Source organism: Lipotes vexillifer, unplaced genomic scaffold, assembly GCF_000442215.2.
Source record: "Lipotes vexillifer unplaced genomic scaffold, Lipotes_vexillifer_v1.1 scaffold1581, whole genome shotgun sequence".
Classification (NCBI taxonomy): domain Eukaryota; kingdom Metazoa; phylum Chordata; class Mammalia; order Artiodactyla; family Lipotidae; genus Lipotes; species Lipotes vexillifer.
This window is the reverse complement of record NW_006783235.1, coordinates 884314-909192: the sequence shown is the minus strand read 5'-3', so window position 1 is coordinate 909192 and position 24879 is coordinate 884314. Positions and strand designations below refer to the sequence as shown.

General features: G+C 36.0%; 1 protein-coding gene across 4 annotated transcripts in view; it reads left to right on the top strand.

The window, feature by feature from the left end:
* Window positions 1–24879, top strand: part of GRIA4 (glutamate ionotropic receptor AMPA type subunit 4) — a 487613-nt gene that overhangs the window by 305995 nt on the left and 156739 nt on the right. For all 4 annotated transcript variants that reach the window (XM_007455885.1, XM_007455887.1, XM_007455886.1 and 1 more), the window contains one exon: window positions 15824–16008. In XM_007455885.1, coding sequence (XP_007455947.1) covers window positions 15824–16008 — 185 coding nt within the window. The remainder of the gene's footprint in view (window positions 1–15823; window positions 16009–24879) is intronic.

Genomic DNA, 24879 nt, shown 5'->3' with positions numbered 1-24879 from the left:
CAGGAATGCAAGAGAATTCTGTGTATTAATTTTGTGTATTTAATTTTTTACCAAATTCATTGATGAGCTCTGATAGTTTTCTGGTAAGATCTTCAGGATTTTCTATGTATAGTATCATGTCATCTGCAAACAATCACAGTTTTACTTATTTTTCCAATTTGGATTCATTTTATTTCTTATTTTTCTCTGATTGCCAAGGTTAGGACTTCCAAAAATATGTTGAATAAAAGTGGTGAGACTGGACATTCTTGACTTGTTCCTGATCTTAGAGGAAATGCTTTCAGGTTTTCACCATTGAGAATGATGTTTGCTGTGGGTTGATTGTATATGGCCTTTATTATGTTGAGGTAAATTCCCTCTGTGCCCACTTTCTGCAGAGTTTTTATCATAAATGGTGTTGAATTTTGTCAAAAGCTTTTTCTGCATCTATTGAGATGATCATATGGTTTTTATTCTTCAGTTTGGTAATGTGGTGTATCACATTGATTGATTTGCATATATTGAAGAGTGCTTACATCCCTAGGATAAATCCCACTTGATCATGGTGTATGATCCTTTTAATGTGTTGCTGGATTTGGTTTGCTAGTTTTTTGCTGAGGATTTTCATGTCTATGCCTATGTTTTTGCTGAGGATTTCATGTCTAGTGATATTGACCCATAATTTTCTTTTTTTGTGATATCTTTGTTGGGTTTTGGTATTAAGGTGATGGTGGCCTCATAAAATGAGTTTGGGTGTGTTCCTTCCTCTTCAATTTTTTGCAAGAGCTTCTGAAGGGTAGGTGTTAATTCTTCACTAAATGTTTAATAGAATTTGCCTGTGAAGCCGCCTGTTCCTAGACTTTTGCTTGTTAGAAGACCTTTAATCACAGATTCAATTTCATTACTTGTGATTGGTCTGTTCATATATTTCATTTCATCCTAGTTCAGTCTTGGAAGGTTGCACCTTTCTAAGAATTTGTCCATTTCTTCTATGTTGTCCATTTTATTGGCATATAGTTGCCTCTAGTAATTTCTTATGATTCTTTGTACTTCTGTGGTGTCCATTTTTACTTCTCTTTTTTCATTTCTAATTTTATTGATTTGAATTCTCTCCCTTTTTTTCTTGATGAGTCTGGCTAAAGGTTTATCAATTTTGTTTATCTTTTCAAGGAACTAGCTCCTAGTTTTATTGATCTTTGCTATTGTTTTCTTTGTCTCTATTTCATTTATTTCTGCTCTGATTTTTATCTAACTTCTACTAACTTGAGATTTTGTTTGCTCTTCTTTCTCTAGTTGCTTTAGGTGTAAGGATAGGTTGTTTATTTTAGATTTTTCTTGTTTCTTGAGGTAAGATTGTATTGCTATAAACTTCCCTCTTCGAACTGCTTTTGCTGTGCTCCATAGGTTTTGGATCGTCATGTTTTCATTGTCATTTGTCTGTACATATTTTATTTCCTCTCTGATTTCTTCAGTGATCCATTGGTTATTTAGTGTTCTTTTGTGTTTATTTTGTTCCATGGCAGTGATTTCCACCATTCTGTCTCCCAGCTCTTTTATTCTCTCTTCTGCTTCAGTTATTCTGCCACTGCTTCCTTCTAGTGTATTTTTCATTTCAGTTATTGTGATTTCATCTCTGCTTGTTCTTCAGCTCTTCTAGGTCTTTGTTAAACACTTCTTGTATCTTGTTGATCCATGCCTCCATTCTTTTTCTGAGATCATCTTTACTATCATTATTCTGAATTATTTTTCTGGTACATTGCCTTTCTCCTTTTCATTTAGTTTTTCTTATAGGTTTTTATCTTTCTCCTAAGTCTGCAGCATATTTCTCTGTCATCTCATTTTGTCTAACTTACTGTGTTTGTGGTCTCCTTTCTGCAGGCTGCAGGATCTTAGTTCTTCTTGCTTCCAGTGACTGCCTCCTGGTGGATGAGGTTGGTCCAGAGGTTTGTGCCAATATCCCTTTGATAGGGGGGTTCAACTGGTGTTGTATTGACCAGAGCCTGCCCTGGATATTTAGTGGGGCCTCCCCTTTGCTCTGTGGTTGTCAATGCCCTGTCAAGGGTGGGGTTTGCTCCCTAGTTACTGAAGTAGTGGCCCCTAGATCTGTTTCTTAGCTGTGTTTCCGATCTGCAGTGTGAGGTAGGTGAGAATGGAGCACTCCAACCAGGAGAGAAGCCAGTGAGTATTCCTCCTCTGGACATGTTCATGTGTGTATGTGCTCTGTTGTGTCCCCTTTCACCCACTGTACGGGCTTACAAAGCACACTGTTGTTGGCTTTGTTCTCAGTCCCACCTTAACTGTGGGTATGCCAGCAATTGGCCCTGCTAACCCTCAGATGTTGTTTTCACCAGGCCACTGTTGCAGATCCACTGAGGTCAGGTCCCAGGACTGCCATAGTCATTCACCTGGACCTGCTTGGGAGCTATGGAGGAAGCTCAGATGCTGACCTGGCCCAACCCCCAGTGTGTGTGCCCACAAAGCCCACAGCTGCTAAATCCAGACACTTCTCAGCTGCAGGAGCACTTGTGGTACTTTTGGATATCCTGCAGGTGCTGAATTTAAGAAACCATCAGCAGAGGTGTAACTCTGCAGTTCGTGCAGCTGTGAGGAGAGATTTCAGCTCTTCTTCCTTAGTCATACAAGCTGACTACAGCAGGAGCCCTCCCTAGTGCCCATGGAGTCATGGGTTGGTGCATGGGGAGAGAAATTACAATGGTGGCCCTGCCTCTTGCCCATCACTCAACAATGGCACTTCACTACTTTGGTGATCTGGGCTTCCTCCATGAGCATTCCTGGTTGTGGACCTACTCACTCCCATCCCCTCAGGCTGTCTCCTCATAGCCAACTGCAGTCCCCTCCTCAGGTCTGCTCTCCAAACAAGTACCCAGCCCCTGTGCATACCAGTGGACACCCAATCCAGGCTGTGGCGCACAGGGCTGTGGCACGAACCATCTGTGTAGGTCTCACTCTGTCCTGCCTGCCACAGACTGGTTGCTGGGTTCTCCTCTGAGCCCCCAAATCTCTCCTTCTGTCCCAGCTGATCTCCCCAGTGGTGAGGTCTTCCCCAGATGTGGAAACCTCTCCTCACCTTCAGCTCCCTGCCAGGGACACAGGTCTCATCCCATTCCTCTCCTCTTCCTTTTCCCTTGTCCTTTCTTTCATCCTACTCCTACCCAGTTGCATGGGGATTTTTCTTGTCCTTTTAGGTGTCAGAGGTCTTCTGCTAGTGTTCAGCAGGTGCTTTGTGAGAATTGTTCCATTTGTAGATGTATTCTTGATGTGTTTGTAAGTAGAGATTAATTCCACATCCTCCTACTCCTCTGCCATCTTGAGGATCTATATGGTTGATTTTTTTATTTTTGTTTTACTTTGTGCATATCTCTTGCTATCTCTTTCTTTCTCTCTATCTCTCTCTCACCAGATAGTTAGACAGATAGATAGTTACATAGATAGACAGAGATGTGGATGAATTACTTTTAGAAATAGGAAAACATTAAATAGCTACAGTTGATAAAAACACATGGAAACCTTTAAAATTTTCTTCTGGTATCAGAAAGTTGCAAAGGTGTACCTACTTGAACACAGTCTTTTTCTAAATTTTGTGCTGATTTGCCATCTGAGATATTTTTGAGTGACAACAGAAACGTTTTGATCACCTGATCAAGGCTTATATTCAAGAAAGACCCAAGGCAGTTCCTGTCATGGAAGAGAAGTTAACTGATCTCACACTTTACCTGCTGTTAGCTCTAACAGTGTGTTAAAACTGAGATTAGGGCATTTTGAGGCAAAAGAAAGACAAATACGCAAAAGCACATTTATTTTATATGATTAAGTGTTGGGTTGATGATGTTGTGTGTTGTGTTGATGATGTGTTAAGTGTTTGTTGTATTACAAACCATATCATAGAGGAGAATAAAAGCCAGACTTTAATATCAGACAGAATGAGGCTCTACCAATCAATAGCTAAGTAGTTTGGGCCAAGAATTTAACTTCTCTATCATCAGTTTTCTTTATACAAATTGAAGACAATAAAACTATCACCATGCCCATAAAGCAATTACTACAGTCTATTATGGATTGTGTAGACAGTCAATGATTGTTAGTTATTTTTATTATTATCTTTATTATTATTATGCTTGATCAAATGAGGGAGGGGTTATATAAAAAGGCAGGATTTTTACCCTGCCATTCAATTCAATATAACTCATACTGACCATATATTTTCTTTTGTGTGAAAAAAAAAAAAAAAAACTAGAGAAAGAAAAATGAATAAGAACTCATCTCATACTTAAAGAGAACTAGACAGGTAAACTAGAAATTGCAATTATTGTAATTCAAACTCTTGAGATAAATAACTGTGACTTACTGTATACTTAGTACTTTCAAAAGTAGCATATAGTGCTTACTTGATAAAAATTTTAATTAATTCAGTGAGACATGAGGTATAATTATTGTACTTATTGTACAGATAGCTAGGGAAATATAGAGAAAAAAGACAACAACTCAATATAAGAAGGTCAGAGAAGTCTAAAATGGCCTAAAGTTAAAGCTAGGCTTAAAGTAGGATTAGAAGTTGCAAATGAGGATAAAGAATACAGACTCTTAGCACAAGGAACTGCCATTGCAATGCATTAAGGCAAGAGAGAACCTGGTTTATTCGGCAAACTACTAATCTTTAGTATTACTTGAGTGATACATACCTAAGAAAGATTGGTTTGGAAAGATAAACATCCCTCCCACTGTCATCTCCAGTCATTTCTGTCCTGTTCTTCCTTCATTTTTCTTCAAAGCATTTACCACCTCTTGTCATTATACTATAAATGTATCTGTATATTTGTTTGTCTGGCTCAGCCACTGGAGTGTAAACTTCATGAAGGTAGGCATCTTTTACTGTTTTTATTATTTCTATACCTGCAGCCTCTAGAGCAATGGCTTGACATATAGTAGACCCTCAGTAAATATTCATTGAATGAAAAATGAAAGAATAAGTAGGGATTTGCTTATTAAAGACCTTAAATATAATATTTAGGAAGAAATATCAGGATTGACTTGGTATAAGTCTAGAGAAGAGTGCCAAGTCTGAGAGTATCTCCTGGGTTTCTGACTAAAGTGACTGAGTAAATGGCTAATAACCAAATATGGATTCAAGAGTAAGAGTTAAGTTTTTGTTTTCATTTTTGTGATGGTGTCGGATGTTGAGTCATACATTATGATTCTCCCAGAGTTGTAGTGAGGAATTCCCTCACCTATCAAGAATTCACAAAGTATTTCCCTCAAATGTACAACAGCATTCTACATTCATTCTACCATAAGGAATGAAGCCGATTTTTATTAACAACTATAGAGCAAACTATTATAACTAATAAAATCCTACATTATCATCTTCATTGCACGGAAGTCAAAAGTGGACAATTGAGGGCTTCCCTGGTGGCGCAGTGCTTGAGAGTCCGCCTGCCGATGCAGGAGACGCGGGTTCGTGCCCCGTTTCGGGAAGATCCCACATGCCGCGGAGCGGCTGGGCCCGTGAGCCATGGCCACTGAGCCTGCGCGTCCGGAGCCTGTGCTCCGCAAATGGGAGAGGCCACAACAGTGAGAGGCCCGCATAACGCAAGAAAAAAAAAAAAAAAAAAAAAAAAAAAAGTGGACAATTGAGAAATTCAAATAACCTGCCTCAGGACCATTTGGTTGAAATGAGAAAAACAAATTTTTGCAGTTGAACATAACTGAATCTTCCACTGAACCCATCATTTGTCACCTGGCATGCTGTTGAAGAAGTTTCTCTTTATTTAGATGATAAACTCAGTATCATTTCCCTACTAAAGAAATTTAATAGTGAGTAATTAAATGTATTCATGCTCATGGTCCCTGCCATGAGTTTACAATTACTTCTTGGAACTGAGCTAGCCTCAGTGGGATATAAAAATTAGGTTAGTCATATGGTGAATACTTACTTCATCCTGTGCTTGCCCCTACTAGAAACAGAAATTGTCTCACTAATTGTATGCAAATTCTTTCACCAGAATCATCACAGAAAATTATGCATTGCTACTCCTTTTCTAAAGAAAAGACAAAAGTAACATTTTAAAATATCACTTTCAAATCAACAAAAATGAATTGTTTTGGCTTTGTGTGTAAAAGCCAGATCCAAATTAATATTATTTATAGTACACAATTTGGAATTTAAATCTAATAAACTGATATTTAATATGTTGTGAAACACTTCTGTATGTTTTGTTGCTAGTGATGTTTTCAGGATTAATTAAGGAGATATATTGGCCTCAAACTTCAACATAGTGTATTGATGAATAAGTTAATTGCTGTTTTAAGAACCAGAATTCTATGTAGAGCATTGGCTCTCCTGCATCCTTAACCAATGAACTAACTTTTCAGGGTTAGCTGAGGATCTGTTTTACGAACCAAAAGTATGCCTGTTTTTATCATTCAGAATATAGTCCTTTCTAAAATGGATTTCACAATTCGTTTAATTCTACGTTTTTTGAGACTTATTTTAGCCTTTATTAATGATTCAAGAAGGTTGCTATGAAGACTGATCATGAAAACTTTAGAGCAATTTCCAGGGATAACCTAAGGACTTGCTGAGGTGTGCAGGGCTCTTGGCTCATACCATTCGTGACCTCCCTCTGCCCCACTTTGGGAGTTTTTGCATTTACTTGTCACATTCTTTTAGGGTCTAACTATATAAACTAAGTCATTTTCATATCACTTTAATTCCACTGAATATTATTTATTATAGATTCAGAAATTAGATTGAACCATAAGACATTTGCCAAAATTTGAATATTTTAGACTAACAGGAATGACAACTTCTTATGGTTCCACCTGATATAATGAAAAATCTCCTGACTCTTACATAGATAAATACAGAATGAGTGAAAATGTATAGAATTTAGAGAAAAGCAAGTAACTGACATTCTCCTTTCTCTGTATTTTTTTTCAGAACCTATCTAGATTAGAGGAGTTATTCCATTACACCTATATTAATTTTAGTAGCATCCTATTTGAACTATCTTTCTCTCTTCTCTTTCTACTGTATCCTTCATTTCCTCTAATATTATAAATTCTAATATTCTGAAAGCAATTTTTTTTTTTTTGAGGTACATGGGCCTCTCACTGCTGTGACCTCTCCCGTTGCGGAGCACAGGCTCCGGACGCGCAGGCTCAGCGGCCACAGCTCACGGGCCCAGCTGCTCCGCGGCATATGGGATCTTCCCAGACCGGGGCACGAACCCGTGTCGCCTGCATCGGTAGGTGGACTCTCAACCACTCTGCCACCAGGGAAGCCCCTGAAAGCAATTTTATAAATCTGTCTCCTCTCTGCTCCAAAATCTCCAGAGTTTCCCTGTTGACAATGGAGTAAAATTTAACTTTTAGTAGTTTATTATTCAGAAGTTTCATTGAGTGCTTTTTAGTTGCCAGACACTCTTCTAGCACTGTGAACAAAACAAAATCTACCTTCATGAGCTTATATTCTAGTGGGGGAGATAGACAATAAACAAGGCTAACTGAAAAAAATATATAGTATGTTAGATGGTGATGTTAGGGAAAAATAAAGCAAAAAAGGGCAATAGGAAATCTCAGGACAAAAGTTTGGAGAAAGTAGCTTAGGATAGGCCCACTGAAGAGAAAGCATTTGGGTAAAGACCTAGAGGAAATGAAAGGATAATCCTTGCAGACCCACATTGGAGAGAGCACATGAGGGCAAAAGCCTGAGTTAGAGTATCACCTGTCCAGTTATTGTAACTGCAAAAAGGCAAGTTTGCTACTGACTTCTGAGAACGAGAGTAAATGAGGTCAGAGATGTGGGGCTATGCAGGCTACTGTAAAGAATCAGTAAGAAGCTTTGGGCTGTGAGTGATATGATCTGACTTGCTTGCTGTGACTAGTCTGAAGGAGGCAAAGCCCGAGCAAGGAGACTTGTAAGGAGATAATTGTAATAACCCAAACAAGAGGCAATGTGGCTTGGACCTAGATGTTGGCAGTAGCTATAGGGAGAAATGGTCAGATTCTTGATATATTTTAAAGATAGCACTGACAGAATATGCTAAAATATGAGATGTGTTTACGAACGAGAAGAGTTGATGATGACTGTTATTTAAAGGCCTTTACAACACAGCCTCAACCTTCCTTTCTAGTTTTATCTCCTGCTTTCCCTGTTCACTGAAGTGTGGTGGAAAAGTCCCTAGAATTGAAAATGGAAGGCCTGAGTTCAAACTGTGGCTCTGCCACTTATTAGGGTAATGATTTGACATAAATCACATAATCTATCTTTATCTCTATATCTTCACTTATATGGCGGGGATAATAATACCTACCTCACAGGGCTCTTAGTTGATACAACTGTATTGTAAAATGATAATAAAGCATAATATAGTTTATGAATCTACTACTCCAGAAAACTAGTCTATTAACTATTAATAATTTATTAAGTATTCTTTTTTTTGTTTGTGTGTTTTGTTTTTTGTGGTACGTGGGCCTCTCACTGTTGTGGCCTCTCATTGCGGAGCACAGGCTCCGGAAGCACAGGCTCAGCAGCCATGGCTCATGGGCCTAGCCGCTCCGCGGCATGTGGGATCTTCTCAGACTGGGGCACGAACCCGTGTCCCCTGCATCGGCAGGCGAACTCTCAACCACTGTGCCACCAGGGAAGCCCCTATTAAGTATTCTTTAAGCTTCCACCTCTCTGTCTTTGCCTTATGCTGCAGTAACTCCTTCCTCTTCACCATCTCCACCCATTAAACCCTCCCTGTCCTCTAAGGACCAAATCATACTACAGGTCATTCTCTCTGCAGTGAAGTTCTCTCTGAGGGGCACTATTCCTCCTCTCAATTTAACACTTTGCTTTCCCAAAGTGCTGATATACAACTTTAACATGGAAATTAGGTCTTAAGTACTTTAAGTGTTTAATATGAGACAAACATTATTTGAGCGATTGTTAATTCATAAATCTATATTTTAATCTCCTTATGAAGATATAATGGTTGTATTTTATGCAAGTTTGAATTGTGAACTTTATATATTGTGATATTAAATATAGGTAAAATCAGAATTGTGAATTTTATGTAGTGTACTATAAAAAGTAGATAAAAATCTCGATGAGCAAAATAGTAACTATATAAATTATGCTAGATATTTATTTCTTTAGGAAATTGTTCTTCAGTCATTTGGCTTTAAAATTACACAAATTTTTCAAGAATGCATTTCTTGCATAAAAAGAGATTCCCTTAAGTTATAAAAAGATATTGATAAATATCCATAGTGCTGAGGAGATAAAAAATGCTAGAGACAAGCTTGAAAAAATTTCCAATTATTCTTAGGGAATATTCAAAATCTACAGAGATGGTCTCTAGAAAAATTGATGTTTATAGCAAGAGAGAAAAGTGGGTTTCTTAAACCTGTCTCAGAATTTAGCATACTGCTTTAGGTGATGAGGGAGATGACTGCAAAGACCGTATCATTAGAAGTTACTTGACATCTGAAATCCAAATAGAAAAATATTCACTTCTTCAGGAGATCAAAAAGACCTAAGAGTTTCTTCTGAAAACAAGTAAAATGAACACCAGAAGAACAGATTGTCATTATGCTCAAATCTTCCTTCTCCTTATTCCTTATGTTTCAACAATAACCAAGTTTATTTATTCTGCCACTTTAATCTAGAAATTACTCTCCTTCCTTATTATCTCTCACCTGGATTACTTCAATATGGCCTCCCAACTGGTTTTCCTGTTTTTTCTGTTACCTTCATCCATTGTATCCTTCACACCTTAGCTAAACAATCCCTCTAAAACACATGCAGTTCTGTCAGTCTCTTCTTAAAGTCCCTGAGGAGTAAAGGCCAAATTTTATAATATGGTAGAGAAGGCCCTTATGAGGTGTCCCTTACTTGTTACCTCTCCAGCCTTTTAAGCTCTTCCCACAGTCCACACCAATTTTCCACACCCTCCTTGTTCTTCCAAACACACAACATAATCTGAAGCATTTGAAGTTCCTGAATGTGACCTGCCATGCTTCTTCTGATCCTCTTGACACCCTGATTCCTCTCTATGAAATTCCCAGTAATTTGTTTCTGTGTTCAGGCAACTTTGCTGAGCATCTACTGAGAACCACTAGACTAAATACTGAGCACAGAAGTACTCACTACTTTCATGGAGCCTACAGTATGGGAGTGGGGGGAGGAGAGGGAAGACACTAATCAGATCATCATTCAAAATATATGGTTAGAAACTGGTAAAAAAAATCTCTGAAAGAAATGTACAGAAAGCTACAAGAGATTATATGAGGGGGAAGTGATCTAGTTAGAAGGTAAGTGATGTCTAAGGTGAGGTCTGAAAAATGAATAGAAGGCAAAAATGGAAGGAAATAGTCTTTTAAAGGGAACACTAGCATGTGTAAAGGCAATGAGGTGGAGATGCATGCTACCTTTTAAAACATCTGAGAAGGACAATGCTGCTAGAGGTTAGAAAGCAAGAAGAGTAATGGTACAAAATGAGACTAGAAAGAGAGGGAGGAGACAAGTATGACCAGATTTTGGTATGTAACATAAAAGAATAGGAAAACATTGAAAGCTTCATTCAAGGAAGTACCATAGACTTTCCAGATAGAAACAAACTAGCCAAAGATTAGTCTAGTTGCCATGTAAACAAGGGAAATAAAATTCTCCAGTGGTCTAGTTCTAGAAAAGCCCAAGAGAAATAAGAAAATAATGCATACCTGGGAGGAGGAGTTTAGTGCCTTGAACCTGTGGTAAATAGTTGAAAATATTTACTATATGCCTGTATAAATAAGGATTAGGTTCAGTTGCAACTGACAGAAAACTTTAAAGTTTTAAAGTATCAAATTCCCCTGTATGATATCTCTGAATTAAATATGGACACTACAATGTAGTGGTCAAGAGACAATAAATGTTATTGTCATAAAATACAAGAGGACTTAGGGAAAATCTAAGACCCAAAATAGCCATCTTTGAAGAAGGATTTTCTATTTTTACTCTTGATTTTTTGTAGAAAAGGGAAAACTCAAGACATTCCATCTTACCTCAGGTTTATATGTATGGCTTCAAACTGTGTAAGCTGGCAGATCTTTGCTTATTTTCACTATGCCCTTCTTGAACTATGGCATAAATAAATGCTATAGTCACAGCTGCAAATAATTTTAACCAAGCTACAATGTTGGTTACTCCTTCTGTGTTCTGAGATCTTAGAGTTCAGACTGTAGCCTTTGAACATGTTATTTCAGTACCTAAGCTGCTTTGGAAAGAGTCCAAACCAAATGGTTACTAAATCGGCTCTGTAGTGCCATTATGATGGTGTTAAATGCCGTGAGGATTACAGAATCATATTCTTCTCTATGACTGAGATTAAAATACAGTATAAAGTAGACTTTCAGACATACACACCTTTCTCTTGGAATATACTAGCTTTGGATGCCAGTAATTACGCCAGATCAGAGAAATTGGGTAGTAGTGGGTACCTGCATAGCAATCTATAAAATTAATGAAAGAGGCTTTAATTTGAGTAAGTACAAACAGCTGCTATATCCCTTTGTCACTTCTTTTTAAGCTCAACGATGCCACATGGGACAGACCCAGTCCTCTCCTTCCCAAATGAGCTCCCATGGCCTCAGTGTTTCTCTATCTCATACTTATAAAGACATATCCTTCATCTCATTAAATTAATTATTCTGATGATATTCCTCCCTAATTTCTACATTTTCACTTCTCATTTTCTCCTCAATTTCTTACTTCTCTGAAATATGACTCCTATATTCAGCATTCCATTGATGCTACTCCTGTTGTGTGCACCAATGACCTTCTAATTAAAAAGCACTTTTCTATCCTTATCAAAGAGAAGCGTTTTTAATAGCATACAGATAACTCTCCTTTTTGAAATTATATCCACTCTGACATAGATATTTCCTGACTCTCCTCCTGCCCCTCCATGTGCAGATAGTTGAATCAAATAACTCTTTCAAAAGAGAACATCAGATAAATAAGCCCAGTTTGTGTTGCTAGCAGCTGAATATCTGGATGGTACTACTCACCCAAAATAGGTCATTATTCATGGGTGCTATAAAAAGTGTTGATGTGTAAGGATACAGTAGCTCAAGACTGCTTGAATCACTATGATTCTATTTAGCATAATTAGTAATATCATTACATAATATAACATTTTTAAAATATTTGTATGTGTAACTGATAGTGTTCTTTAATAACCATGAAAAAGCCTTTAATCATTTATTTTAATCCAACAATGTGATCTTCTCCATCATACATTTTCACTACTATTCTAATAAAATTATTTTGGGTCTTTTGAAGTTACTTACACAATACAGTGTAATTTGCATAATAGTTACTTAAATATCAGTTTTGCTAGATCCTTGTCAAGACAAGAATCATAACTTTGTTTATCCTGGCATATCTTAAAGAATCTCTAATGTCTTAGTTTTCAATAAATTATATTAGATTAAAATGTTAGACAGCTTTTAAATAAAAGCAAGACTTAAAAATTCTTTACAGTAGTGAACTCCTCATTACTCTTGTGATATTCACCTAAAACTGTAGCATTCATTTTCTGACCAACAATATTGCACTACAGATTTTCTAAGAAGTAGGAGATACAAATCGTAGGCAGTTGTAGAATTAATATGACTTGACTTGTGATTTTCTAGTTTATATAACAGGTAAATTACACAATCATAGATTCAACAGCAGTCTTTTCTCTGAATTATAATATATTCCCAACTATCTTGGCAAATAAATAAGACAGGTACATCTGAGTTGCAATGAATAAGATAGGATATTAAAATCAAACACAGCTTGTAAAAGAACTCAAATTTTCAACTGGGCTCTGAAACTATAACTGTGTGTCCTTTGCATTAAAAAGATGCCATTTATTTCTGACTATGATTAATGTTTTTTTTAAGCAGCCAACTATCTTTCCCATTTAACAAATATTGTGTCCTAGGGTTTTGTTTTATTTCAATTCTAGTGTCACTTCTAAATCTGAAAACTCAGATAACAAAATGTTGAATTTGAATTATAATTTTGTTTTATTAGTGTGAATCTTTCAATATCTGTTATGCAACTGGGAACGTATATAAATTTCATCAGAAGATGTGTGGCTCTGTATTCTGTAAAATTCCTGTAGGCAGGAAAATAACAGTCTAGAACTGACATATCCACATGACGTGATGATAACAAACAAAGGCAGTATCTAAAGAACTGTGCCAAGCTGTGAACTGGTCACAGGGATGATGTGTATGGACATAGTTATTATTTTTACAATGTGCAAGAAAATCAAACAAAAAAATTTTTTAATTATTTTGGTACTACAGTAAATAAAAGGAGAAAAGGGAAAATAAGATGTCAATTGGTATTTTTAAAAAGAGCATGTTCATAGGTGTCAAAAATGAATGAAAGAACATTGATTCACTATCAGAGAGCAAATCCCAGTAACATGATAAATGAGGCATGAACATGTACAGTGTACATTAATGTTGTCTACCCCAAGTTTGTGTGCTAGATGCATAGTGAGGCCAAACAAACAAAAACATCAGAGTTTGGATCAGAGAAAGGTTTACTGATCTAGAGGGTGCTGTTCTCCAGAGAAGATGGGAGATGTAGGTTTGTCTCAGATCCATCTTGCTGGTTGGTCAGGGTGCAAAGGTTTTAAAAGCAAAAAGGGTAAAAGGGGAGGGGCCCTTGTAATTTCAGCTTCCCATAGATCTCAATTGCAGACTTCCTGCCACCATCTTATGACTTGATGTGTCATTGGTGATTTTGATTGATTGTTCCTACAAAGCAAATTAGTAAATCATGGTTCTGTGATCCTTTAACTTCTTTCTAGGAGAAAGCAAAAACAATAGTTGAGACATTTTATTATTTACTTAGAGCATTATATGATGGTCAAGAATTTCATTTCCCAGTTGGCCCCTGATGTTTTTTTCTGTTAAGACCTTTTGGGCTTTGTGTTTTCTCCAAGATCATTTGAGTTTGCTTCACCTTTGTTTCTGTGTTCCCTCACTTCCCTAATTAGTAACTGATGCTCTTTGGAACTCAAGGAAGGCCTAGAAGACTAAAGCCTTTCTCTAAAAACAAGAAATGGGGGACACTGAGGTACTTTTAAACCCAGGAGGACCCCTCAGAGTCCTGATTAGAGTACTGGATTTGGGGCAGGGATAGGGGGAATCTAGGTAAGATTTGCAGAGATAATTACATGTATACATTACAAAAGGAAAGACTAAACAAAGCAATAGATATACTAGAATAATTATATAGTAATTAACATGCCCTCTTTCTTCCTCTTTAGGGAATTGTTTTCATTTTGATAAAAATTAATCCTGACTGCCACAGTATTTCATTTGGCAGGATATCAGGTAATTTATATTTCAAATATGACCTCATCATCAGTTCCATCTGTTGATATTAAATGAACATCCGCAATGTTTGAAACTCTGACTTGTAGAAAACATACCTAAAAATAAAAATCCTTGAATCTGAGAGACTCACATACCAAACAGAAAACTGAGTAAAGGGTGCTCTTATCTAGCAAATGCTTTGCATTCATTTTAAGTCTTCACATTTAATCCACCCAGCTCTCCACTCTAAGTCCAGGGACCAAGGGAGGGAGAAACTATAGGCAGCTGCTGCCATAGAATGAGCTCAAATAAGTGTTAGACCTTCTTAAAGAGGACTAGCATATTTTTTATGCTAAGCCACAAGGGGAAAAAATAACAGGCTCTGATCCTAAACAACCTTTGTTTAAATGTTATACATAGATTCAAGGAATCTTTTTTCCTTTTTTTCACATTCCAACTCAAAACTGAGAGCTCAAAAAAAGCAAGATTTCAAGACAATGTTGTCATGAAGAAATATTCTAAGTGCTGGGTTCATGAGTTTGCCCCTTCATCTTTAACCCAGATATTAAGACCCATGACTTCCCTTCCACATGCAGAGAGATCTGAATGAAGAACAGGGTAAAGACCATTCCATTCCCTCTGGAAGTCTGTCTCCCGCTAATAAATGCTCCTTTTTCAGCAATCTTAAAGGCACCTTTTCAACCTTCAAGACCCAGTTCAAGTTGTTTCTCTTCATGGCATTTTTCCAGGTCCCATTAAGGCAGATTTAACCAAACTTTCCCTTGGGCCAACACTTTCCCTTGAGTACAGCTATCATTACACAGTTTTAAACTAAGTTTCATTTGTTTATTTGAATGTCTGTTTCCTCTACTAGATTATGAGTTTGAGTGCCCATTGCATCACCTAGTTTTCATTCAATTCACCCCCAATCCACATCATTCCCCTACCAAGACAGGAAGAGTTAAATAATGCCTTCTCCATTTACAATAATGGGTCCTCAATAAATAGTGTTGCAAAGTTTATTTTATGACAAAGTTGAACCCAAAAATGTTGTTACTACTTTGCTCAAGGGGAAAATCAATAAAGTTGTTCAAAATTAATTCTGTCTAGTGAGTAAAATTAGCAAAAAGTTTATGAAATTGTTCTTGACTACAGGTGGTACTAGATTTTGTTTTTGGTTTATCTCATCAAAAATGTATCCAAAGCAATGTAATAATCTTTAGTAGAGGGATTTTGAGAGCTTACTCAAGGTATGATGTTGCTACTTCATTCAAGCAATATTTTTAAGGAATGTTTTTGCCCTAAGTAAAGAAAGTAAAATTGAATGATTCAGAAATAACCACTCATGTTTATAAATTTCTAATAATTCATTGTATATTTTGGAATATAAAAATATTGATGTAGACTCAGTGTCTGCATGTTATTTAAGGGCATGTTTTTAGTAACCCCTCTGGATTTTTTTCCCCACTAGGATACTCGATACTTCAAGCTATCATGGAAAAAGCAGGACAAAATGGTTGGCATGTCAGCGCTATATGTGTGGAAAATTTTAATGATGTCAGCTATAGGCAACTTCTAGAAGAGCTTGATAGAAGACAAGAGAAGAAATTTGTAATAGACTGTGAGATAGAGAGGCTTCAAAACATATTAGAACAGGTAAGTACTGGACTTTACGTTATTATTAACCTAGACCTTCTACAAAAATAGTTGACTTTTTTTGGCCCATCAATATCTTCTTCCAACAATTTAGCCTGAAGTGTGGAGTTTGGGAGTTTTCATTCCATGATTTATTTATCTCCAAGATTAAATCATAATCTTTTGTCACCAAAGGTCACTGTGGTTCTCAATGAAGTTAGAAGTACTTTTCCTCACACATTTTTAAGACATACAATAGAAAGGACTTTTTGTGACTCAAGAGTTCTTGACCTCCTATTTTCATAAGCATTAAGATTGAAGACTAATCCCATCTAAAATATTAGAAAATGTGACTCTGTACTTTTTATAACATTTAGAGAAATAACTCTGTGAGAAATATCAACATGAATTAATAAAGCAATGAAATAAAAGAAAATTAAGTGGCACAGTGCATATAGCATATTTTCTTCTAGATGTTGTAAGTAAATACATTACCACCACAGTGAAGATGGCTTTCAAATCTCCTCACAAGAAAGAATCATTTAATAAAGCTTTCAGTAAGTATCTGTTGATTTGATTTGAAGCATACAGTAAAAGATAAAATTGAACTTTGTCAGTGTGTTATATGAAAGAAAAATATCATCAAATAATGGATAACACTTGCCTTGCCCCTAATCCTGCATATCATGATAAAGCTTTAAAGGCTGTATTTGGCCAAAATTGCAGTGAATGAATGCCATCTAGTGGTTTTATAAATGTTTGCTCATATTTATCTACAATATGTTAGGTTAGCTAGACAATAATGTAGCATTTTATTGGTTTGCTACATACAGTTTATTTGCATAACAATATGATTTGATTCATAGTAACAACTTACCAATTTGGAAGTTTATTTATGAGAACAAGTTACGTACTCAACTATACATATCAAAACCAAGATATGTTTCAGAGATTTCTCCTTAATATCCAGGGACGCTGAACTAGATGCCATAAGTTTCCTTCTTCAACTATAATTAACATTTGTAAATGTTAAAAGTAAAAAAGCATGTAGTGGGCTTCCCTGGTGGTGCAGTGGTTGAGAAACTGCCTGCCAATGCAGGGGACACGGGTTCGAGCCCTGGTCTGGGAAGATCCCACATGCCATGGAGCAACTGGGCCCATGAGCCACAGTTACTGAGCCTGTGCATCTGGAGCCTGTGCTCCGCCACAAGAGAGACTGCGTTAGTGAGAGGCCCGCGCACCGCAATGAAGAGCAGCCCGCACTTGCCGCAACTAGAGAAAGCCCTCACACAGAAACGAAGACCCAACACAGCCATAAATAATTAAAATTTTAAAAAAAAGAAAGAAATAAGGAGAGAATAAATAAGATTATTTTTAAAAAAAAAAAGCATGTAGTATTTCTTTTAAAGTTCTCATGAAGCCAGACTATACTGTAAGGAAAAATGAAAGAGTACTCTCCTCCTGTTACCCTTTTATAAAAGAAGAAAAAAAAAATTGATTGATGAATTGTGCTATTATTCTATTAGAAAATGTTAATTTTAACCTGTACATCACTCAGGTTTATTCCTCAGGGAGTCCAAGAAATCATTAAGGTTGTGATTATACGAGGTATATGAAACTTTTAGTGTGCATTTATGGAATCCAAGAAAAAACTCTCCTACTTTCTTAAGTAAGACCTGGTCACTTCAGCTCAAACTCCCATTCTCCCTCCCTCCCACTCTACCCCTATGTTGAGAGTTTGAGTTGTTTGACATGAACAACTGAAGCTTTGTAAATAACTCTTCATGAATCCCACAGAACAGTCAATTCTAACATCTTCCTGTCAGTGGGTAAGGCTCAGAAAGACCCTCTAGTTGCTAAAAGACTTGTGCTTAAAAGACCACAGCTGGAGAAGGCAATTGAGTGCCTAAAGCATATTGACCCATTTCAGAGGCTTAGCAGGTTTCTAAGAAGAAAATCAGCACACCCAGGTGCTATGGATAAACTTGTTGAATAAATAAGCCTTAAATAAGCTCTCACTAAGGGAACCAAGCATCTTACTTTTGTTATGATTTCAAAGAAATTATTTTTTTTATTTTTTCCAGCTTTATTGAGATATGATTAATATATAACATGGTGTAAGTTTAAGGAATACAACATTATAATTTGATACACAAATATATAGTGAAATGATTACCACAGTAGGGCTAGCTAACACCTCCATCACATCACATAATTACCATTTCTTCTTAGGGGTGGGAACATTTAAGGTCTACTCTCTTAGCAAGTTCTAAGTGTACAATACAGTACTGTTAACTATAGTCGCCATGCTGTACATTAGATCCCCAGAGCTTAGAAAACTTGAGTGTTTACCATTACCATTTCTATTTTAATTTCTTCAGAATTCTAAAATTTTTTTTTTATCATGACTGCATAGTAATAATGAGACTATTAATAGGCTTTTGTCTCTTTAAAATGCGGCTCAAATATAAATATCATAAACTGTAACAAAGTCTACTCTACTGTAAGAATATATTGTGTCCTTAATTGTCCTATAAAATTTCTCCCCAAGAAAAACTGTTCCTTATTCTGAACATTTTTTAACTGTCTATATTTTAATTCCTGTAGCTCTAAGTAAAATCACTTTTAATGTTTCTTGACTCATCTAAAAACAAGAGCTAATCCAAACTTTGTCATTTACTTCAATAACTCTGTTTCAATATCCTCCTTAATAAAACGAAATAACAATAGAAAACAATTTCAGAGACTCAAACAAAGCATTTTTAAAAAAGTAAAATGCTAAGTAATCTTGATCAGAAAAATGTCTCTGATTTTTTCTATTAAAGTATAGATGATTTTCAGTTGTACAGCATAGTGAATCAATATTTTCATAGATTATATTCCATTTAGAGTTGTTATAAAATATTGGCTATATTCCCTGTACTGTACAACATGTCATTGAATCTTATTTATTCTATACATAGTATATTGTACCTCTTAATCCCCTACTCCTGTCTTGTCCCTCCCCCCTTCCCTCTTCCTGCTGGTAACCACTAGTTAGTGCTCTATATCTGTGAGACTTTCTGTTTTCTTATGTTAATTACTTAATTATTTTTTAAATTCCACGTATAAGTGATAACAAACAGTATTTGTCTTTCTCTGCCTGACTTATTTCACTAAGCATAATACTCTCCAGGTCCATCCATGTTGTTACAAATGGCAAAATTTTATTTCTTTATGGCTGAGTAATATTTCATGCTATATATATACGTGTGTGTGTGTATATATATATATATATATATATATCACATCTTCTTTATCCATTCATCTGTCAATGGATACTTTACTTCCATGTTTTAGCTATTGTAAATAATGTTGCTGTGAACATTGGGGTGCATGTATCTTTCTGAATTAGTGTTTTTATTTTCTTCAGATATATATCCAGGAGTGGAATTCCTAAATCATACAGTAGTTCTATTGTTTAATTTTTAAAAAAACTCCCATACTATTTTGCATAGTGGCTGCACCAGTTTACATTCCCACCAAAAGTGTACTGGGGTTCCCTTTTCTCCATATTCTTGCCAGCATTTGTTATTTGTGGGCTTTTGATGATGATAACCATTCTGACAAGTGTGAAGTGCTACCTTATTGTGGTTTTGATTTGCATTTCTCTAACAAATAGTGATGTTGACCATCTTTTCTTGTGCCTTTTGACCATCTCTGTCTTTTTTGGAAAAATATCTGTTCAGGTCTTCTGCCCATTTTTTAATCAGGTTGTTTGTTTTTTTTATCATGTGTGGACTGTTTATATATTTTGGATATTAATCCCTTATCAGTCATATCATTTGTAAGTAATTTTTCTCATTAACTAAGTTGTCTTTCTATTTTGTCAATGGTTTCCTTTGTTGTGCAGAAGCTTTTAAGTTTAATTAGGTCCCATTTGTTTACTTTTGCTTTTGTTTCCTTTGCTTGAAGAGAATGATCCAAAATATATTGCTATGACTTATGTCAAATAATGTGTTCTGCATATGTTTTCTTCTAGGGGTTTTATGGTTTCCAGTCTTACATTTAGGTCTTTCATCCATTTTGAGTGTTTTTTTTTTTTTTGTATATGGTCTGACAAAATGTTCTAATTTCATTGTTTTACGTGTAACTGTCCAGTTTTCCCAGAACCACTTATGAAGAGACTGTCTTTTCTCCATTGTATATTCTTGCCTCTTTATTGTAGATTAATTGACCATAGGTTCATGGGTTTATTTCTAGGCTCTCTATTCTGTTCCACTGATATATGTGTGTTTTTGGTGCCAGTACCATACTGTTTTGATGACTGTAGCTTTGTAGTATAGTCTGTTGTCAGAGAGTGTGATACCTCCAGCTTTATTCTTTTTTTCTCAATCTTGCTTTGGCTATTCAGGGTCTTTTGTTGTTCCATATAAATTTTTGGATTATTTATTCTAGTTCTGTGAAAAATGTCCTTGTATTTTGTTAGGGATTGCATTAAATCCCTATTGCTTTGGGTAGTACGGACATTTTTTAAATGTTAATTCTTACAGTTCATAAACATGGGGTACCTTTCAAGTCTTTGGGTCAGCTTCAAATTCCCTTCATCAATGTCTTATATTTTTCAAAGTATAGGTCTTTAACCTCCTTGATGCAATTTTAAATGGGATTGTTTTCTTGCTTTCTCTTTCCCATAGTTCATTATTAGTGCATAGAATAGCAACAGATTTCTGTATATAAATCTTGTATCCTGCAAGTTTATTAAATTGTTTTATTAGTTCTAATGGTTTTCTAGTGGAAATTTTAGGGTTTTCTATATATAGTAATATGTCATCTGCAAGTAGTGACAGTTTTACTTCTTCCCTTCCAATGTGGATGCCTTTTATTACTTTTTCTCATCTTATTTCTGTGGGTAGGACTTCCAATACTATATAAATAGAAGTGACAAGGCTGGGCATCCTTGTCCTGTTCCTGATTTTAGAGGTAAAGCTTTCAGCTTTTCACTGTTGAATATGATGTGACCTGTGAGTTTGTTATAATACTAAACCGACTCTACAAGAAGTGTTAAAATGGAAAAGAAAAGGCTACAAGAAGTGAGAATTTATAAGAAAGGAAAAATCTCAGTAGTAAAGATCAAGCGGGATCAGAGCAGACACCTGAAGCAGGCTCAGGCACACACTGTGACAGCCCTGGCCTGCCAGTTAGAGCCCCAGGCCAATCCCAAACTGCCTCCTCTGCACTCGGTACACCCTGTTCAGGTGCAGGTCTAGGTCCCAGCCAGCACCATCATCTGCCTTCACCCTAGTGGAGAGTTGCAGCAGAGCAAGAGGGGCTGGAGCAGGCTGCCAGTGTGGGCTGGGGTGTGCTCTGGGGCGGCTACAGGAAACTGGTCAGAACCCCAGGGAGTTTTCAATCTGCTTCCCTCACCTTTTCCCAAAAGCAAGTGTGTGTGCACATTCTTCAAAAGTAAAGTGTCAAGTTCTTACAGCCTCGTTTTAAGTCCAACTGGTTTACAAACCAGCTAAGGGGACTTATCTTAGTGCAAGACCCCAGGTATGGGGTGCCCAATATGTGGTTCAAACCCCTCACTGTCGAGGGAGAATGTCCAACCCCATGATATCCTCCTCCTTTTCTGTGTCCCCTGCTAGGGATGGGGGTTCTGACCTGATTTCTTCTCTTCCCTTTCTACCCATCTCTGTGTGGATCTTTCTTACGATCTTGTTAGTGGAAGAGCTTTTCTGCCAGTTTCAGTTGTTTACAGCTAAAGTTGCTCCACATATAGATATATTTTTGATGTGTTTGTGGGGGGAAGTGAGCTTGATGTCCTCCTTCTCTGCCATCTTTATCTCCCGTCAAAAAATGCCTTTGACAAAAGGTAGCCCTTTCTCAGAAGATAGTGAAATTAGTACAATGAGGATAAGGGGATGTGTTAGTAAATTTCTAGAAGGATGGGCACACTTCATATTGTGGTGACATGCTGTCAATAATTACTTCATTGACACTTCAATTTGTATCAATTTTCAAAAACTTAATGGAAATAGCTCACAATTTTCTCTCAAAATATGTTAATGAAAAAGTGCTTCAAGAAGCACTTTATCTTCCGTACATGTTTTCCAAATTATTTTTATGCTATGAACTAATTAGTTCTTATAAATGTATTGCTAGTTAAAAACAACAGTTAACCACATATTCATTCAAACATCTCAAAACATGAATTTCAAAACAAGTATTTGAAAATGTGTTTTAAAGTTATATTGGCTTTTCCACCCTAAATTACACCACAGAAAAAAATGAAAGAATTTATGTAAATATCACTCACTGAGCTATTTAAGGCAATAGAAATATAGCAAAACTACCAAGTTAGATTTATTATATTGTTTGTTTCATGCTGCAATAAAACAAATTACATTTTGTCTCTCTAAATCCAATGGGCAATTTGGTTCAATCATCTGCAGGAAAAAACTATGAAAAGAAACTTAAAACTAAAGATACTTTTTGAGTATTTGTTGAATTTGTGATCAATTATTGATAGAAAGAGTTTCAATTTTTACTTAAAGTAATATACCATTTTGGACACTAACATTATTCATCTTACCTAGTTTCCTTCATCAATTACTTTATAGAGTAGCTCAAAATAGCTTAATATAGCTGGAAACAAATGAATTGTTTTTATATCAAAATAAGTGCCCACTATAAAGTGGGAACCTTTTCATATATTATTTATTTTCACACATATACTTTGATTTTAAATTTTGATTGCTTGCAAAAAGTCCCTAATGATTTTATCTTATGGCTTATCAGTTGGACATTTAAGTGTCAGACTTTGATTCATGTGTATAACCCAGTATACAAAAAAGCAGCAACAAACTTGATCTTAACTGTCTTTCAGGAATTAAAGATTATTTGAACAAAATAGCACTTAAGGCTAACGGTTGCTCACATATTTTTAATACACCATGAAAAATACCCAAGAGTCATGCAGCTAGATTCTGTGTTCTATAGTCAGTGAAACCCTCCTTTTCTGGAATACAGTCTGGGTAGTGGGATGGCATGTACTTTCTTCTACCTCTTCCTTTGGTCAATTGACATATTCCCAAAATAATGATGTTTCCAAAAATGATGAATGTTTTTAGCTTTTGAGAGATAGGTAAGAAATCTTCAATTGTTAATTTTGAAAAAGTAAGTGGAGTAACTTAATGCCTATGACTCTTATTCTCCTTACTTTAAATAAGCATTGGGCTGAGATGATCTTGTAAAACCCTTCTCACTCTAAAAGTCAATAATGCTATTTCCAATGAAGACTTCCTGATAATTGCATTTGATCCTGAAGCAATAAATAATTTTACACATAGGCTATATGTTGAAAAGAAGCATGAAGTAAAACCTCAGTCAAGTGGCCATGTCTGTATATTCATTCATTCTACAAATATTTATTGAGTGTCCACTTTATTTAGGTCAGACATTATGCTCTGCTGAAGATAAATTTATGAGCAATTTCTGTTCTAGTTAGTAACTCTTATCTGGTTAACTAAGGCTCAAACAAAAAGCATTTCCTAAAATCCTACTAAAATATATTCTTTCTTTTAGAAATATAATACATATAAAATGATCAAGCATCTCAGGAATTTTGCTATGAGTGCCAGTTCTTATTCAATACATGATGATATGAAAGGCATTAGATAGAGAACTGGAACTATATTGGCCCTAGGACAATTTATTTATTTGGCCGTAGGATGTATTTAAGGAGTCTAACCAAGTATTTATCAGAAGATGGTATGGGTCAACCTTACAGTATGAAATAGATGTTTAACGAAAGAATGGGGAAAAATGGCTCTACAGTTGGCTCACAGTTATCTCAAACTGCCTGTAATACATATTCAAATTGGTGCCCCTTTCAACAGTATTCTTGCTTTCACTATGTGAAAGGGAAATTCAGTGTCCCACTAGACACTCAGATAATTGGCAAACCCAGTGACCTTGTCATACTGTTTGAAAATTAATCAAAAAAGCCTAAAAGCCATGACTGACCTCTCAGAGGTTTGTTACATCACCAAAGGAAGCCAATAATTCTATCTCAGGGCATGATCAATTAGAAAAAGGAAAATTCCTTACAAACAGAAATATGGCTGTTTGCACATAAGTGGTGAAATGTGGACATAGCCCCCAGTTAACTTATTCTAAATCCAAGGCCACCTCCTTACCTAGTACTACTTAATGAGATGTCAGATCCCAGACAGGATTTTTGGCAAGTTGCCAAATGCATGGCAACAGATAAGACTCTTTATTTAGAGTTTTCATTTACAAATTTTCAGAATTTTCTAACATAAAAACATTGCATTAAATCTAGAACTCTACCCAATCCACCTCCACTTCCAAAAACATCTCTGGCTCTGAATAAAGCATCAAAAACAACCAAAGGCTTCAGTAGCCTGCCTCTTATGCCATAACTGGTTGTATCATTATCTAGAAGGAAATACACGTTTTATTTAGTTACTGGCTAATGGCCATAAAGTCATTTTTTCACACTAAAATTTTAAAAGAAAACACAAAAACAAGAGTAAGGGATAGACGAGACAAAAAGAAGCACAAAGAAAAGAGTAAAACTACCTTCAGTTATAAGGAGTAGTCACTGAAGAAGAAATCTGATAATTGGAGATAATAGCTTTGATTATTTGAATCATCTATAGGATTAAACAGCACACATTCTAACAGTAGAAATGAGTCAACAGTAGTAGACTAGACAATTCTGCCCTTGATTCCTAATATATTAATTCAACATCTATGTGCCAGACATCATTCCAGGCACTGCAGGGCTGTACAAAGATGAGCAAAACATGTTCCCTACACCGGGGAAAGTTTTACACAAAAAAAAGGAAAAAAAAAAAAAAAAAAAAAAAAAAAAAAAAAAAAAAA